This window comes from Hemitrygon akajei, chromosome 1 (assembly GCF_048418815.1).
Source record: "Hemitrygon akajei chromosome 1, sHemAka1.3, whole genome shotgun sequence".
In the NCBI taxonomy this organism is placed as follows: domain Eukaryota; kingdom Metazoa; phylum Chordata; class Chondrichthyes; order Myliobatiformes; family Dasyatidae; genus Hemitrygon; species Hemitrygon akajei.
In genome coordinates this window covers 193,286,332-193,301,600 of record NC_133124.1, presented here as the reverse complement: position 1 = coordinate 193,301,600, position 15,269 = coordinate 193,286,332, and the positions used below count along the sequence as shown (strand labels likewise).

At 42.6% G+C, this 15,269-nt stretch overlaps 1 protein-coding gene across 1 annotated transcript in view; it reads left to right on the top strand.

Moving 5' to 3' along the window:
* The window catches only part of LOC140734359 (secreted frizzled-related protein 1-like), a 152,103-nt gene that overhangs the window by 19,104 nt on the left and 117,730 nt on the right, over positions 1-15,269 (top strand). Inside the window, exon 2 of the mRNA XM_073058227.1 lies at positions 11,525-11,602. Within this exon, the coding sequence (XP_072914328.1) occupies positions 11,525-11,602 (78 nt within the window). The remainder of the gene's footprint in view (positions 1-11,524; positions 11,603-15,269) is intronic.

Here is a 15,269-nt window from a genome sequence, read left to right as displayed (position 1 = left end):
CTTGACCTTATGGTGGAAATGTGTGTTTCAGATTCTCTCTGATGTATCCTGCTAATTCCCAGTGCTGTGGTGTTTCGTTGAGAGGAACAGTCATTTTTTTACCATCACTGTGAAGGAATAACAGGGGGCAAGAAAATTCATCAATTTGCTGATACAGGTTACAGTGTAAAGTGTTGTTGCTCCACCCACACTCATCTCAGGACTAGTACACAGTAGCTGCAGAATCTGCCACGAACATGCCTAGGCCACTCTGACAGTGCCTTCCAAACTCATGGTCTCTACCACCAAGAAGCCAAGATGTTCATGTAGAGAGAATACCATGGATTCTCCTCCAAAACACCACCCCACCCAGTGGTAGATATATATCACCATGGCTTTGAAGTCCCTGCACCTAAGTCCTGCTGCTCCCTCTCCAGCAGCAGTCAGAGGGCACCTTCACCACACAGAATGTAAGAGTTCAAGAAGGCAGTTCACCATGATCTTCTCAAGAACTGTCAGGGATGGGCAATAAATGCTGGTCTTGCAAGCTATGTCCAGGTTTTGAGAAATAACTACATATATGCAGTATAAAAAAATAACACTGCAGTTCCCCCAACCTGCATGCCGTGACTCATTTTGCAATCCTGGATATTTTTCTTCTATGAAACAAAATGATGTTTCAGGCAACATAAGGAATTTAACTTTCACTCCCAGGATACTCCCAGAATTCTATTCTGCCCAGCAATACTGTAAGACCTCCCTGAATTATTTGATTCATAAAGGAAATCCAGATTTGATAAAATAGTCTCCAGCCCATTTAGGCTAGTCTACCAGGAAGTGATTTAATTCAAAGATTTCCCTTTTCTAAGTGCTTGTTTTGGTGGTCTGTCTCCTGGTTTAGGCTTGCCTTTGAATTGGATTAGAGCAGAAATCATTGGGTGGCTGATTACAAACAGGTGCAAGTATCCTCTGGTGGATCTGGGAAAGTGTGGGAAAGCATCCAAGAACATTCACTGAACTGGGAATAAGGGGCATCATCCTATCCAGTTCCTCTTAAGAATCAACAAGCTTCTAATCTAAGTTTGCCACAGGAAAGCTGCAGCTAGTGATGAATTAACATCATGCATCTCTTTCATAAGCTGTTTCTGATGGTACTGTTGTTTTCTTGAACCCTTAATACTACCTCTTCAATTGTTGACTCCTCAGCATTTCTTTTTGCACTACCTCAGTTTGCTCTACAATAAGCTCCACTAATTCACTGCTTTTTCACTCATAGAACATCACTGCCAGTAAGGAATTTGTACGTTCTCCCCGTGACTGCATGGACGTCCTGCGGGTAGCTAGTTTCCTCTCACAGTTGGTTGGTTAATTAGTTGGTGGTGAATTTGTTGCCACATTTAGCTGTGGAGGCCAGATTGTTAGGTCTATTTAAGGCAGAGATTGATAGGCTTTTGATTGGACATGGCATCAAAGGTTACGAGGAGAAGGCCAGGAACTGCGGTTGAGGATGAGATAGAAAAAATGATCAGCCATGATTGAATGGCGGAGCAGACTCGATAGGCCGGATGGCCTAATTCTGCGCCTATGTATTATGGTCTTATGGTCATAATTGGTCATTGTAAATTGTCCCATGATCAGGCTAAGATTAAATCGGGGGATCGATGGACAGTGCAGCTAGAAGGGCCGGAAGGGCCTGTCTATGTTGTACCTCAAAAAGAATAAATATATAAACAAACAAATAAATATATAAATACTAGGTATACTGTATACTTTGCGAGCTTCTCATGAGTAAAGAATTTCAATGCACCCTTGTGTACATGACTATGTTCTAAACTGCAATCTGAAATCCAAAATCCTGCTAAAAACAATGTTAAATAAAAACATTCTGCATGAAATGCTCACTAAAGGCTAGAGGTCTCCAGATTCAGTCCCTCCTCTCTGCTGAGTTCATCAAGGGCCACATTGTTCCTATTTGGTCTGTCATTGAGGGGATAAGAAGTAACTGCAGATGGTGACTTTGTCAAGAATCTTCCTTCTTTGTAGCTGCAAGTGGGGTAACACGCCTTCGAAAGAGAGACCCAATCTTCACTTCTGATGATGAGGACAGTCAAAAGAAGTTAAAGATCTCCTTTCCTACCCCCCCATGGATACAATAAATGAACTGTCCATTACCAGAAGCCGTCCGATATCTACTTCTGATGCATCTTGATGCTTTCATGCCTATGAAATTGAAGAGATTTGCATGATACCTGCAAATGACTATCCCCACTATCCCTAGTGGGGGGAGGACACAGTTACGATTTTTGGTGGGAAGAGTTAAGCAACCGCATGGATTAACATGAAATTCACTACAACGCTATGTCTCAATAATTCCAAGAAATATCAACTGAAAGTCTCGTAGTTTAAAAAAAATTTTGTTTAAAATCCTCTTCATTTTATGCGATTTAAAAAGGGTGCTCATTCTGGGAGAAGTTTTCCAAAGCTGCTTGTAAAAGCAAGTGAAGCGAAAGGCGATATAAAAGCTGCTTGCCTTTTCCATCATTTGACAAAGGCATTGAAATCTCCCTGAGGGTAGAGTAGGGGAAAAATGCTGAAGCAGGTTTTACTTTCTTCACTGTGAAATTAAGCATGACAAGTAAAACAAACAGCAGTGGGCAGCGAGAGGCTAGGGTCCACTGTATCAGCGTGTGACGTAAATAGCTCTGAGCAGTGTCTGTCAGGGAAACTGCAATCCAACACACCAGCACAATCAATCTTTCACTACTCACCAGCTGATGGAATCCTTACTACACTTTGCATGAAACACCTGTGTATACAACTCGCTTTATTCTCCCAAACTTTGTTTTACTGCGGCACCATTTACTTAGCATGGGATGCAGGATTCTGCAGTTGGTGCTGTAAGGCAATGTAATCAAGAATCCTGCCCCGAGCTTATCGACCTGCAAAAATTCTCCTCTGCTTAACAGTTACTTCTGAAAGCAAAATGCAGCTCAAGCTGGAAATCGCAAATAAAAGAGAGAAAGGGGCAAATTCACAGCGTGTCAGGCAGTATCTGGAGAGAGGGTAAGTGAGATTAGTGTGCGCCATGATGCACTTTGCAGCTGCAGAGATCTGGGTGCAATTGTGACCTTAGCAATCGATGACTGCAGGCATTTCTTCTGGGTACATCAGTTTCCTCTCACATCTCAAAAGTGTACAGATTGGTAGGTTAATTGGCCACTGTAAATTGCTTATAGTGTGTAGCGGAGTGGTCGAATCTGGGAGGGATAATGATAATATAGAGAAAATTTAAAAGAAGAGACTAATGTAAGATTGGCATTAATGTTGGTTGATGATCAATAGAAATCATTGGACCGAAGAGCCTGTTTCCAGAATATGATCCTCTAATTCTATGGATGATTGTGCAGTTCATGCCTTTCATCATGGGCCTGAATATGTCAAAGCTCTTCTCATTGATTTTCTAGTTCCATCTCTGTAAATTTGGTCATCTGACAATCTTTTGCCCATGCGCTAACTCACACTTTCCCTTCTGTCTATCATGCTTGTCAACACTCTCCCATGGTAAACTCTGCTTGAAAAGCACCTTCATTTCAAGGTTATTATTCTTGATTTCAAACCCGTCTGTGGCATAGCATCATTTTAAGTCTGAAACCTCCTCCAGCCCTGCGGCCCATCCAAGTGCCTGCGTTGCTCCAATAATGGCCTCTGTTCATTCATCCTGCAGCTATGGAAAATCTCTCTGCCTTCCAAACTCTTTCCCCTTCATAAATTCATTGAAACTGACCAAATTGCCCTATCTTCCTTAGTGGTTCAGTGTCATGTTTTGCTTGATAATACGCCTTGGTGATGTTCTACTATTACAGAAATGCCACTTGTTGCCATTTTCCCAGTGTATAGAAGCTGCTCTTCGGTAGAGAGAACTCCTACCTTTAAATTCGGAAGCTGAAGAGTCAATAGAATCTAGTGAGAATGTGCTAGATTGCTGGAGATGCGCGGAACATTGAAGCCCAATTTTTCGTCACTTCTTTCATCGTTCATGGGTTTTGTTTACCCCTGATCATGCGTGCTTGCTCCTGGCTTGTTGCTTCCTTTTGATTGTGAAGAAGGCAATTAAAACCAGGCATGAAATATCGTGTGGAGTTTATCTATTCTGCTTGTGACTGTCAGGTTTTCCCCATGTGCTTAAGTTTCCTCCCACATCTTGAACACGTGCGTTGGGAAGCTAATCGGCCGCTGTGAATTGCCTAGTTATGCAGATGTGTGGTTGAATCTGGGCAGTAGTTTATGGGAATTTGAAACAAATAAAAGGGTTAGGGTACATTAAGTATATATGGTAAAAAGGTATTTGATGATCAGTCAAACTCAGTAGGTCAAGGGACTGGCTAGAAACATAGAAAATAGGTGCAGGAGTAGGCCATTCGGCCCTTCAAGCCTGCACCGCCATTCAGTATGATCATGGCTGATCATCCAACTCAGAACCGTGTACCTGCTTTCTCTCCATACCCCCTGATCCCTTTAGCCACAAGGGCCATATCTAACTTCCTCTTAAATATAGCCAATGAACCGGCCTCAACTGTTTCCTGTGGCAGAGAATTCCACAGATTCACCACTCTCTGTGTGAAGAAGTTTTTCCTCATCTCGGTCCTAAAAGACTTCCCCTTTATCCTTAAACTGTGACCCCTCATTCTGGACTTCCCCAACATTGGAAACAATCTTCCTGCATCTAGCCTGTCCAATCCCTTTAGAATTTTATACGTTTCAGTAAAATCCCCCCTCAATCTTCTAAATTCCAGTAAGTATAAGCCTAGTCGATCCAGTCTTTCTTCATATGAAAGTCCTGCCATCCCAGGAATCAATCTGGTGAACCGTCTCTGTACTCCCTCTATGGCAAGAATGTCTTTCCTCAGATTAGGGGACCAAAACTGCACACAATATTCTAGGTGCAGTCTCACCAAGGCCTTGTACAACTGCAGTAGAATCTCCCTGCTCCTGTACTCAAATCCTTTTGCTATGAATGCCAACATACCATTTGCCTTTTTTACAGCCTGCTGTACCTGCATGCCCACCTTCAATGACTGGTGTACAATGACACCCAGGTCTCATTGCATCTCCCCTTTTCCTAATCGGCCACTGTTCAGATAATAATCTGTTTCCCTGTTCTTGCAACCAAAGTGGATAACCTCACATTTATCCACATTAAATTGCATCTGCCATGAATTTGCCCACTCACCTAACCTATCCAAGTCACCCTGCATCCTCTTAGCATCCCCCTCACAGCTAACACTGCCGCCCAGCTTCGTGTCATCCGCAAACTTGGAGATGCTGCATTTAATTCCCTCGTCTAAATCATTAATATATATTGCAAACAACTGGGGTCCCAGCACTGAGCCTTGTGGTACCCCACGAGTTACTGCCTGCCATTCTGAAAAGGTCCCGTTTACTCCCACTCTTTGCTTCCTGTCTGCCAACCAATTCTCTATCCACATCAATACCATACCCCCAATACCGTGTGCTTTAAGTTTGCACACTAATCTCCAGTGTGGGACCTTGTCAAAAGCCTTTTGAAAATTTAAATATACCACATCCACTGGCTCTCCCCTATCCACTCTACTAGTTACATCTTCAAAAAATTCTATAAGATTCGTCAGACATGATTTTCCTTTCACAAATCCATGCTGACTTTGTCCGATGATTTCACCTCTTTCCAAATGTGCTGTTATCACATCTTTGATAACCGACTCTAGCATTTTCCCCACCATCGATGTCAGACTAACCGGTCTATAATTCCCCGGTTTCTCTCTCCCTCCTTTTTTAAAAAGTGGGGTTACATTAGCCACCCTCCAATCCGCAGGAACTAATCCAGAATCTAAGGAGTTTTGAAAAATTATCACTAGTGCATCAACTATTTCTTGGGCTACTTCCTTAAGCACTCTGGGATGCAGACCATCTGGCCCTGGGGATTTATCTGCCTTTAATCCTTTCAATTTACCTAACACCACTTCCCTACTAACATACATTTCCCTCAGTTCCTCCATCTCACTAGACCCTCGGTCCCTTACTATTTCCAGAAGATTATTTATGTCCTCCTTAGTGAAGACAGAACCAAAGTAGTTATTCAATTGGTCTGCCATGTCTTTGTTCCCTATGATCAATTCACCTGTTTCTGACTATAAAGTACGTACATTTGTCTTAACCAATCTTTTTCTTTTCACGTATCTATAAAAGCTTTTACAGTCAGTTTTTATGCTTCCTGCCAGCTTTCTCTCATAATCATTTTTCCCTTTCCTAATTAAGCCCTTTGTCCTCCTCTGCTGGTCTGGTCCTCTGCTGGTCCTCTGCTGGTCCTCCTCTGCTGGTCTCCTCTGCTGGTCTCTGGTCCTCACCCAGTCCTCAGGTGTGCCGCTTTTTTTTGCTAATTTATATGTTTCTTCTTTGGACTTGATACTATCCCTAATTTCCCTTGTCAGCCATGGGTGCACTACCTTCCCTGGTTTATTCTTTTGCAAAACTGGGATGAACAATTGTTGTAGTTCATCCATGCGATCTTTAAATGCTTGCCATTGCATATCCACCGTCAACCCTTTAAGTATCATTTGCCAGTCTATCTTAGCTAATTCACGTCTCATACCTTCAAAGTTACCCTTCTTTAAGTTCAGATCCTTTGTTTCTGAATTAACTATGTCACTCTCCATCTTAATGAAGAATTCCACCATATTATGGTCACTCTTACCCAAGGGGCCTCGCACGACAAGATTGCTAACTAACCCTTCCTCATTGCTCAATACTTAATCTAGAATGGCCTGCTCTCTAGTTGGTTCCTCGACATGTTGGTTCAGAAAACCATCCCGCATACATTCCAAGAAATCCTCTTCCTCAGCACCCTTACCAATTTGGTTCACCCAATCTATATGTAGATTGTAGTCACCCATTATAACTACTGTTCCTTTATTGCACGCATTTCTAATTTCCTGTTTAATGCCATCCCCAAACTCACTACTACTGTTAGGTGGCCTGTACACAACTCCCACCAGCGTTTTCTGCCCCTTAGTGTTATGCAGCTCTACCCATATCAATTCCACATCCTCCAGGCTAATGTCCTTCCTTTCTATTGCGTTGATCTCCTCTCTAACCAGCAATGCTACCCCACCTCCTTTTCTTTCCTGTCTATCCCTCCTGAATATTGAATATCCCTGGATGTTGAGCTCCCATCCTTGGTCACCCTGGAGCCATGTCTCAGTGATCCCAACTATATCATATTCATTAATAACTATCTGCACATTCAATTCATCCATCTTGTTACGAATGCTCCTCACATTGACACACAAAGCTTTCAGGCTTGTTTTTACAATACTCTTAGCCCTTATACAATTATGTTGAAAAGTGGCTCTTTTTGCCCTGGATTTGCCTGCCTGCCACTTTTACTTTTCACCTTACTACTTTTTGCTTCTACCCTCATTTTACACCCCTCTGTCTCTCTGCACTTATTCCCATCCCCCTGCCACATTAGTTTAAAGCCTCCTGAACAGCAGTAGCAAACGCTCCCCCTAGGACATTGGTTCCAGTCCAGCCCAGGTGTAGACCATCCTGTTTATACCGGTCCCACCTCCCCCAGAACTGGTTCCAATGCCCCAGAAATTTGAATCCCTCCCCCTTGCACCATTTTTCAAGCCACGTATTCATCTGAAATATCCTCCTATTTCTACTCTGACTAGCATGTGGCACTGGTAGCAATCCAGAGATTATTACCTTTGTGGTCCTACTTTTTAGTTTATCTCCTAACTTCCTAAATTCACTTTGTAGGACCTCATCCCATTTTTTTACCTATATCGTTGGTACCTATGTGCACCATGACCACTGGCTGTTCACCCTCCCATTCCAGAATGTCCTGCAGCCGCTCAGAGACATCCTTGACCCTTGCACCAGGGAGGCAACATACCATCCTGGAGTCTCGTTTGAGGCCGCAGAAACGCCTATCTATTCCCCTTACAATTGAATCCCCTATCACTATAGCTCTCCTACTCCTTTTCTTTCTCTCCTGTGCCGCAGAACCACCCATGCTGCAATGAACTCGGCTGCTGCTGCCTTCCCCTGATGAGACATCTCCCCCAACAGTATCCAAAACAGTATATCGGTTTAGGAGGGAGATGACCTCAGGGGACTCCTGCACTACCTGCCTACTGCTACGCTGTCTAGTGGCCACCCCTTCCCTTTCTGCCTGTGTAGCCTTTACCTGCGGTGTGGCCAACTCACTGAACGTGCTATTCACGACTTTCTCAGCATCGCGGATGCTCCTGTATGAATCCAATCGCAGCTCCAGATGCTCAATGCGGTCTGCCAGAAGCTGCAGTTGGACACACTTCCTGCACACATAGTCATCAGGGACACTGGAAATATCCCTGATTTCCCACATGCTGCAGGATGAACAAACCACGGGGCCGATCTCAGCTGCCATGACCTACCCAATTCTTGCCTCAACTTTTGAAACTTTCTCCTTTGAAAGGAACTTACCCGGCCTTACCTCACTCAGAGTGAAGCTCGTCCTCAACCTCTTCTCGTCGAAGCCTCTCGAGTCAAAGGCTTCAAATCTCCGCTCACTCACTGGCCACTTTCCACAGGCCGCTCTGCTTGAGGTAACCCTCTATTTATTTGTTTGAGCTTTTCAAACTGCTTGGTCGCCTGACCTCGATTGCCCAATCAGCTGCTTTCTGCGGAGTCTGAGCTATTCAAATCTTGATTATCTAATCAACGGCTTTCTGCTGAGCTATTCAAATCTTGATTGACTTGATTGCACAGTCCAACTGCCAAAACTGCCAGAATCTCTCCAGTCAAAGCCTCAAATCTCCACTCCTTCACTGGCCCACTCACTCACTGGCTGCTTTCTGTCTCCATGCTTACCTCTCTGTGATCCTAATGTCATCATTACCATTCCTACTGATAGCAGCAACTGTGCTAATAAAGTTGAACTCCAGGACCCAGGCATGGTAATGAAGCATTGACTAGGTCCTATCAGCCTCTAAACAGCATGAGCATCAATCACCTCTCCCTGAACAGGACTTAATTGCATATAACGTATCCTTGCGTTATCACCCAGTGAATTCCTTACTAATGCACACCCATGGACGGCAGCCACCTGCATGAAGTAGCAATGATGTGTGATCACCAAGGCATCAATTCCGGGTGGTAGTCTGCCCACTGAAACCATTGGTGTTTGCAAGAACAGGTAATTACATTTAGAAGGGAAAGCTCACTCAGAAAGAAAAAGTACCCTTAAGATGCACGAACCATCAAAATCATTTTAAAGCATCTTCTAGTCTCTGAACATTTTGAATTATTTTCTTTCAAGCACAGGTTAAACCCTGAGATTGATTTTTTTTGAGGAACATATTCATCACAAGATGTAATGGAAACTGCATGGTATCACGCTAGCCGGCTGCATAATTTGTGTGAGAGAGCCAAAGCAATCTCAGCATTACCACTGAGGTCACCCAGCTTTGGTGCACTCTTGCAGGAGGGTAATATTTTAATTAAAACACTGGTTGCTTCAGAGAAACTCGTCTCATTTCATGGTATCAAGGGAAACATGACAAACAAGTCTATAAGAGCAGTAATAAATGGCACGCATTACCCCAACTCACATCGATCAATGTCACTTAATCTGCCTCGTAATCCAGCTCGAGTCTGACTCTAATTAGGCAGCACTGAAATGTTTCTGTGTAAATAGGTACTTGATGGTTGGCATGATTCTGATTGACTGAAGGTCCTGTTTCAGCAATGCATGACTCAAAATGCATCTATTAATGCCAATGGTACTCCCACGGTGCTGCAGTTTTGATCCGGCAGTCATGACAAATTTGAAATGAAATATATATTCCTGATCTGGAGAGCATGGGTCGTCACAGATGAGTGCATTCTTCAATCTCTTCTACCTCTTCCCTTCCAGTGATGGGACAGTTTTGTTAAAGAGGCCTGGGTGAGTTGGAGCAGTCCAGCTTGTAGTTGGTGTAAGTGACCTTCACTTCATGTTGGTGGAGAAATAGTGAGTGCTTAGACAAGTTGGTTAGTAGGCTAATTGTCCAGCATGTAGGTGAGTGACAGAATCCAGCAGATATTGATGAAAGTATGAGAATAGGCTACAGGAAAAACAAGAGATTGTCCTGTGACCTGACAGACATTTAATGGGATAAGATTGTTCTGTGAGATAAAGAACTACAGAGATTTCTTGATATCACATGAAGAGGTCTGTGGTATCAGAGAACAGGAGGATGCAGAAGTGGACCCTTTGTGCTTTTGGTTAAAAATGCTTTTGGTCTTCATTCTTTCACTAATATGTGGGTTCCAACAACATTGCTAGTGGAAAGACTCATGGGTCCTTAATGCCCTCCTGTTGTTCATTAACATTCACAATTAGATGTGGCATTGGTAATTCATGTTCTACAACTTCAAGGCAACTTACATTACAAAGCAACATTACATTACAAAGTGCTGGAGGAACTCAGCAGGTGAGGTCTATGGAAATCAATGTTTCAAGCTGAGACACTTCTTCAGGACTCTTGTTAAATTACATCACCCTTCAAATTCTGTGACCTGACCTCTGGATCTGCCAATCAGTGAACGTAAATTCAAGCCCCTGACTTCCCCATTCACTACCTAATCCCAAATAAAATCACAAACATTCTGATATCATGTCATTTCCTCCGCTCCCACCGCCTCACCTCCATTCTTCAGTCTCTGTTTATTAAATATGGAACTTCAGGAAATATGGTAACTAATTTGCTCAACTTTCCCTTATTGTTTGGGTGATAGATATTGGCCAGAAAAATGGGAATAACTCCTTCCATCTTCGTTTAAAGAATTCATGGGAAGTATTAATTGAGCAAGCCTTGGTTCAATGTCTGGACCTGGTAAAACCACATCCTGTGACACAATAAACCCTCAGGTGTTCCTTCACCAAAGTTGTGATAAAGTCTTTAGAGTGATTCTTGCTTCCACGGCATTGAGTCTTAGACCACTGATCAGTGATTACGAGCATAATCTAATGATCAATAGAAATTTTGTTAAGAATGAAGTGGCCAAACAGTCTCTGGCATGTTCTTGAGCATACATCTGCAAGGCCCTATAATGCATATGGCTACTTGAGCACAGGATCAAGGCAGATTCATCTACAAGAGTAACTGAACATCTTGGAGCTTGAGGTGAAATAGGTGTGGTTAGACTTTTGTCCAAGTGACCACACAATGTAAGTATCGATGTTCTTATGGACTCTAAATATTTGATGTTGTTTTCATTCTGAACCTTGGGAATGTTACTGTATCTTGAAATAGAATCTTAAACAACTATAACCCTCACTCTTACAACTTTCTCTCTCAACTTTTTTTTAACATTTAACTGTTTCACCAGCTGTAAAGAACTTATCACAACTTCAGTGAGCCATATACAGTACCTAAGTTCTGGTTATTGCTAGTGCTATTGAGCCAATTATCAGTGCAGCTTTTTACCTTCTCTGTATGCACTAGTCACGAGTTTTGTCTGTTTTTAACCCCGGCAGCATCGGAGGTGTGTCCACCGTGTGACAACGAGATGAACACAGATATTATCCTGGATCACCTCTGCGCAAGTGAATTCGGTAAGGAACGTCTGTCATTCCGATTGTTTCACTACGATTGTTTTTAGTTCCATTGACTTTATTCAAGGATACTTGTACTGTGCTGCTGTGGGGAGAAGGCCTTCACAATGATTTCTGTGTTGTCGTTGTCAGGATGGGGTTGGGCTGTGAAGAGTGGTGGTGGGATAGTTAGCTGAATTTCAATCTCCCCCACTCTGCCTTCACATCCGATTCAACAGACACTTTTGACGGTTAAGGCGAAGAAATTCCTCTCCATTTCTCCGGAATATTAGTGAACTTGCAGTCCAGAGTTCTCTGATGTAGCTCCAGTGCCTGGTCAGAAGTGCTGTCCCTTCTTATTGCTACCACTTGAAGCCTTCACCATGAGACCCTGCTCGACAAACTCCCACCTAGAATTACATGACAAAGGATTCAGGATTTTGACCCAGCTGCATTTTATTTCTGCTTAATGGCGTTAATGGGTTATACATTTCTGTCAGAATCCAGAAGGTACATAAAGGATGTGTTGAGGAACTCAAGTAACCATTCAACAAATTCAGCGATGGACATCTGGAGCACACTGTCAGAGGGGGTAGTGCGATCCGAAACAATTATTAGGTTCAAGGCAGACAAATCAGTATGGCATAGAATGTGAGCAAATGGGATTAATGTAGATGGTATGTCAAATTGTCAGGTCAATGACTAGTTTTTGTTGCACTGCAGATCACAGTCTTTATTGGAGCATTGCTAACCCATGCCTGGTGGGTGGAGGGTGCTGATGTTGTTTTGTGGAAGTGGATGGGGGAGAGTTTTTGTTTTGCTGCTGCTTGTGCGTGGGATAAGGGAGTGGGGGGGGGGGTTTGGGGTTCTAACGTTTTGTCACTTATTCTTTGCTGCACTCTTCTGTTTTGGTGGATCTCTGAAAGGAAAAAGAATTCCAAGGTGTATATTGTATACATTTCTCTGATGTTAAATGGAACTACTGAAGGAGTAGTTGGCAATTTGGTAAATTGGCTCATGTCACATGTACTGAATTGAATTGAAATGAATTGGCTTTATTACTTACATCCTTCATATACATGAGAAGTAAAAATCTTTACGCTACGTCTCCATCTAAATGAGCAATGTACAATTTATAGTAATTTGTAATAAATAGCTTGTACAACAGGACAGTCAATATAGCATAGACTCTCTTCTTTTGGTTTCTCTGTCAGGATGGACTGCCCAGTCCTTTTTTTTCTATTTGGAATAGTGGGGTTTATTTTTTCTCTTTTGTTCTATATAAAAATTTCTAATAGTCCTCCCTTTCTTCATAAATTGATAACAGGAGAATTATACATTCTATATCAAATTTATACTTTGTAGATTAACACTATGTGTGATTCTGATATTGTTTATTTTACCTTCTGTATGTACTGTTATTGACATACATATCAGAGATATTCTCCTCTTGTTTGTATACACACTTTTTTTTAATCAATAAAAAGATTGAAAAACGAAAAGAAAGAATATAGCATAGAAATACAGTTGTCTCAGCATGAATTAATCGGTCTGATGACCTGGTAGAAGGAGCTGCCCTGGAGCTTGTTGGTCCTGGCTTTCATGCTGCAATACCCTTTCCTGGATGGTAGCAGCTGGAACAGTTTGTGGTTGGGGTGACCTGGGTCCCCAATGATCCTCCTGGCCCTTTCTCTGAAAATGTCCTGAATAGTGGGAAGTTCACATCTACAGATGTGCTGGGCTGTCCACACCACTCTCTGCAGAGTCCTGTGATTGAGGGAGGTACAGTTCCCGTACCAGGCAGTGATACAACCTGTCAGGATGCTCTCATTTGTTCCCCCGTAGAAATTTCTTAGAATTTGGGGGCCCATACCAAATTTGTTCAACCGTCTGAGGTGAAAGAGGTGCTGTTGTGCCTTTTTCACCACACAGCCAGTATGTACAGACCTTGTGAGATCCCCAGTGATGTGGATGCCGAGGAACTTAAAGCTGTTCACCTTCTCAACCCCAGATCCATTCATGTCAATAGGGGTTAGCCTATCTCCATTCCTCCCATAGTCCACAACCACCTCCTTTGTTTTCGCGACATTGAGGGAGAGGTTGTTTTCTTGACTCTACTGCGTCAGGGTGATGACTTCTTCTCTGTAGGCTGCCTCATTATTATTTGGGATTAGGCCAATTAGTGTAGTGTCAGCAAATTTAATTAGCAGATTGGAGCTGTGGATGGTGACACAGTCATGGGTATACAGAGAGTAAAGGAGGGTGGTTATTACACAGCCCTGAAGAGCTCCTGTGTTGAGGGTCAGAGATGCAGAGTTGAGGGAGCCCACTCTTACCCCTGCCAGTGATCTGACAGGAAATCCAATGAAAGTCTTTGTTTTGCATACCGTCAACACAAGTTATTTCATCTCATTAGTACATTGAGGTTGTACAAAAAGAAAAACAATAACAGAATACAGAGTATAATATTATAGTTACAGAGAAAGTACAGTGCAGGTAGACAAGTAAGTTCAAGGCCTTAATGAGATAGATTGTAACATCAGAGTCCATTTTATTGTAGAAAAGATCTTCTTAATAATACTTTAACAAGTTGATAGAAGCTGTCCTTCTGCCTGTGCTTTCAGGTTCTAGTAAGTTCTGCCCAATGGGAGGGCAGAGAGGCAAAAACGTCTGAGGTGAGATGGTCTTTGATTATGTTAGCTGAGGCAGGGGGAAGTATAAACTGAAGCTATGTAAGCGAAGTCAGTTTTTGTGATGTGCAGAGCTGTGTCCATAACTTGTCATGTGTCATGTTCCTGGACGACATGGGCTGAGATGGGGAAAAGGGTCAGCAGGGACCTGGTGAACTGAATGGCCTCCATGACCCGATTAATTTATAACTCTAGAGGGAAATTCTCTTTTAGGTGTTGGATTTCCCAAAGAAATGATCACAGAACATGAAATATAGAAATTTACCTCACTACATTTCACAAAAACATTCCAAGGCATTTCACATAAAGCTAATTAATTTACTATTCTGATAACAGCAAGCAACCTGCTGGAGGAATTCAGCAGCCCTCTGGGGGAAAGTACTCGGCGACGTTTCAGGTCAAAACTTTTCTTCAGTCTTGGCCTCGATTCAAAATTCCGACGGTTCCGCACTTCCTACAGATGCTGCTCAACGTGTTGAGTTTCTCCAGCAGTCTGCTTGTTTCTCTGGCTGCTTTGCTCAGTCTCATGTGTCTCCCAACTATTCTGATAACGTTGTTTTTTGGGATATTTTCGGTGGCCATTTTACACATTTGCTTTGAATGGAGTTGGAGAGAAGAAATATGATTGGGTTCCTGGGGAACTTTCCTGTAGAGCACCATTGTATTTCTACCAGCCTCCTGAACTATTTAAGCAAATTGATGTTTATGTAGCAATTTCAATGTAGCAAAAATTTCCCTATGAGTATTATCAGACAAAATCTGATACTATCATATAAAATGATAATAGGGCAGATGAGCAGGAGCTTAATCACAGAGAGAGGTGGAAAGTAGGTTCATAGAGGTTGGCATGGTGGATACTGGGAATCTGGTTGCTCTGCTTGAAACATCTAGAACTGCAGAGCATATCCTTAGGATAAAGCAAAAGGAAAAAGAAGAAACTGCTGAATGAACTCAATAGACTGAGTAGCATCTGTTTGGAGAAAAGAAACTGTCAAAAT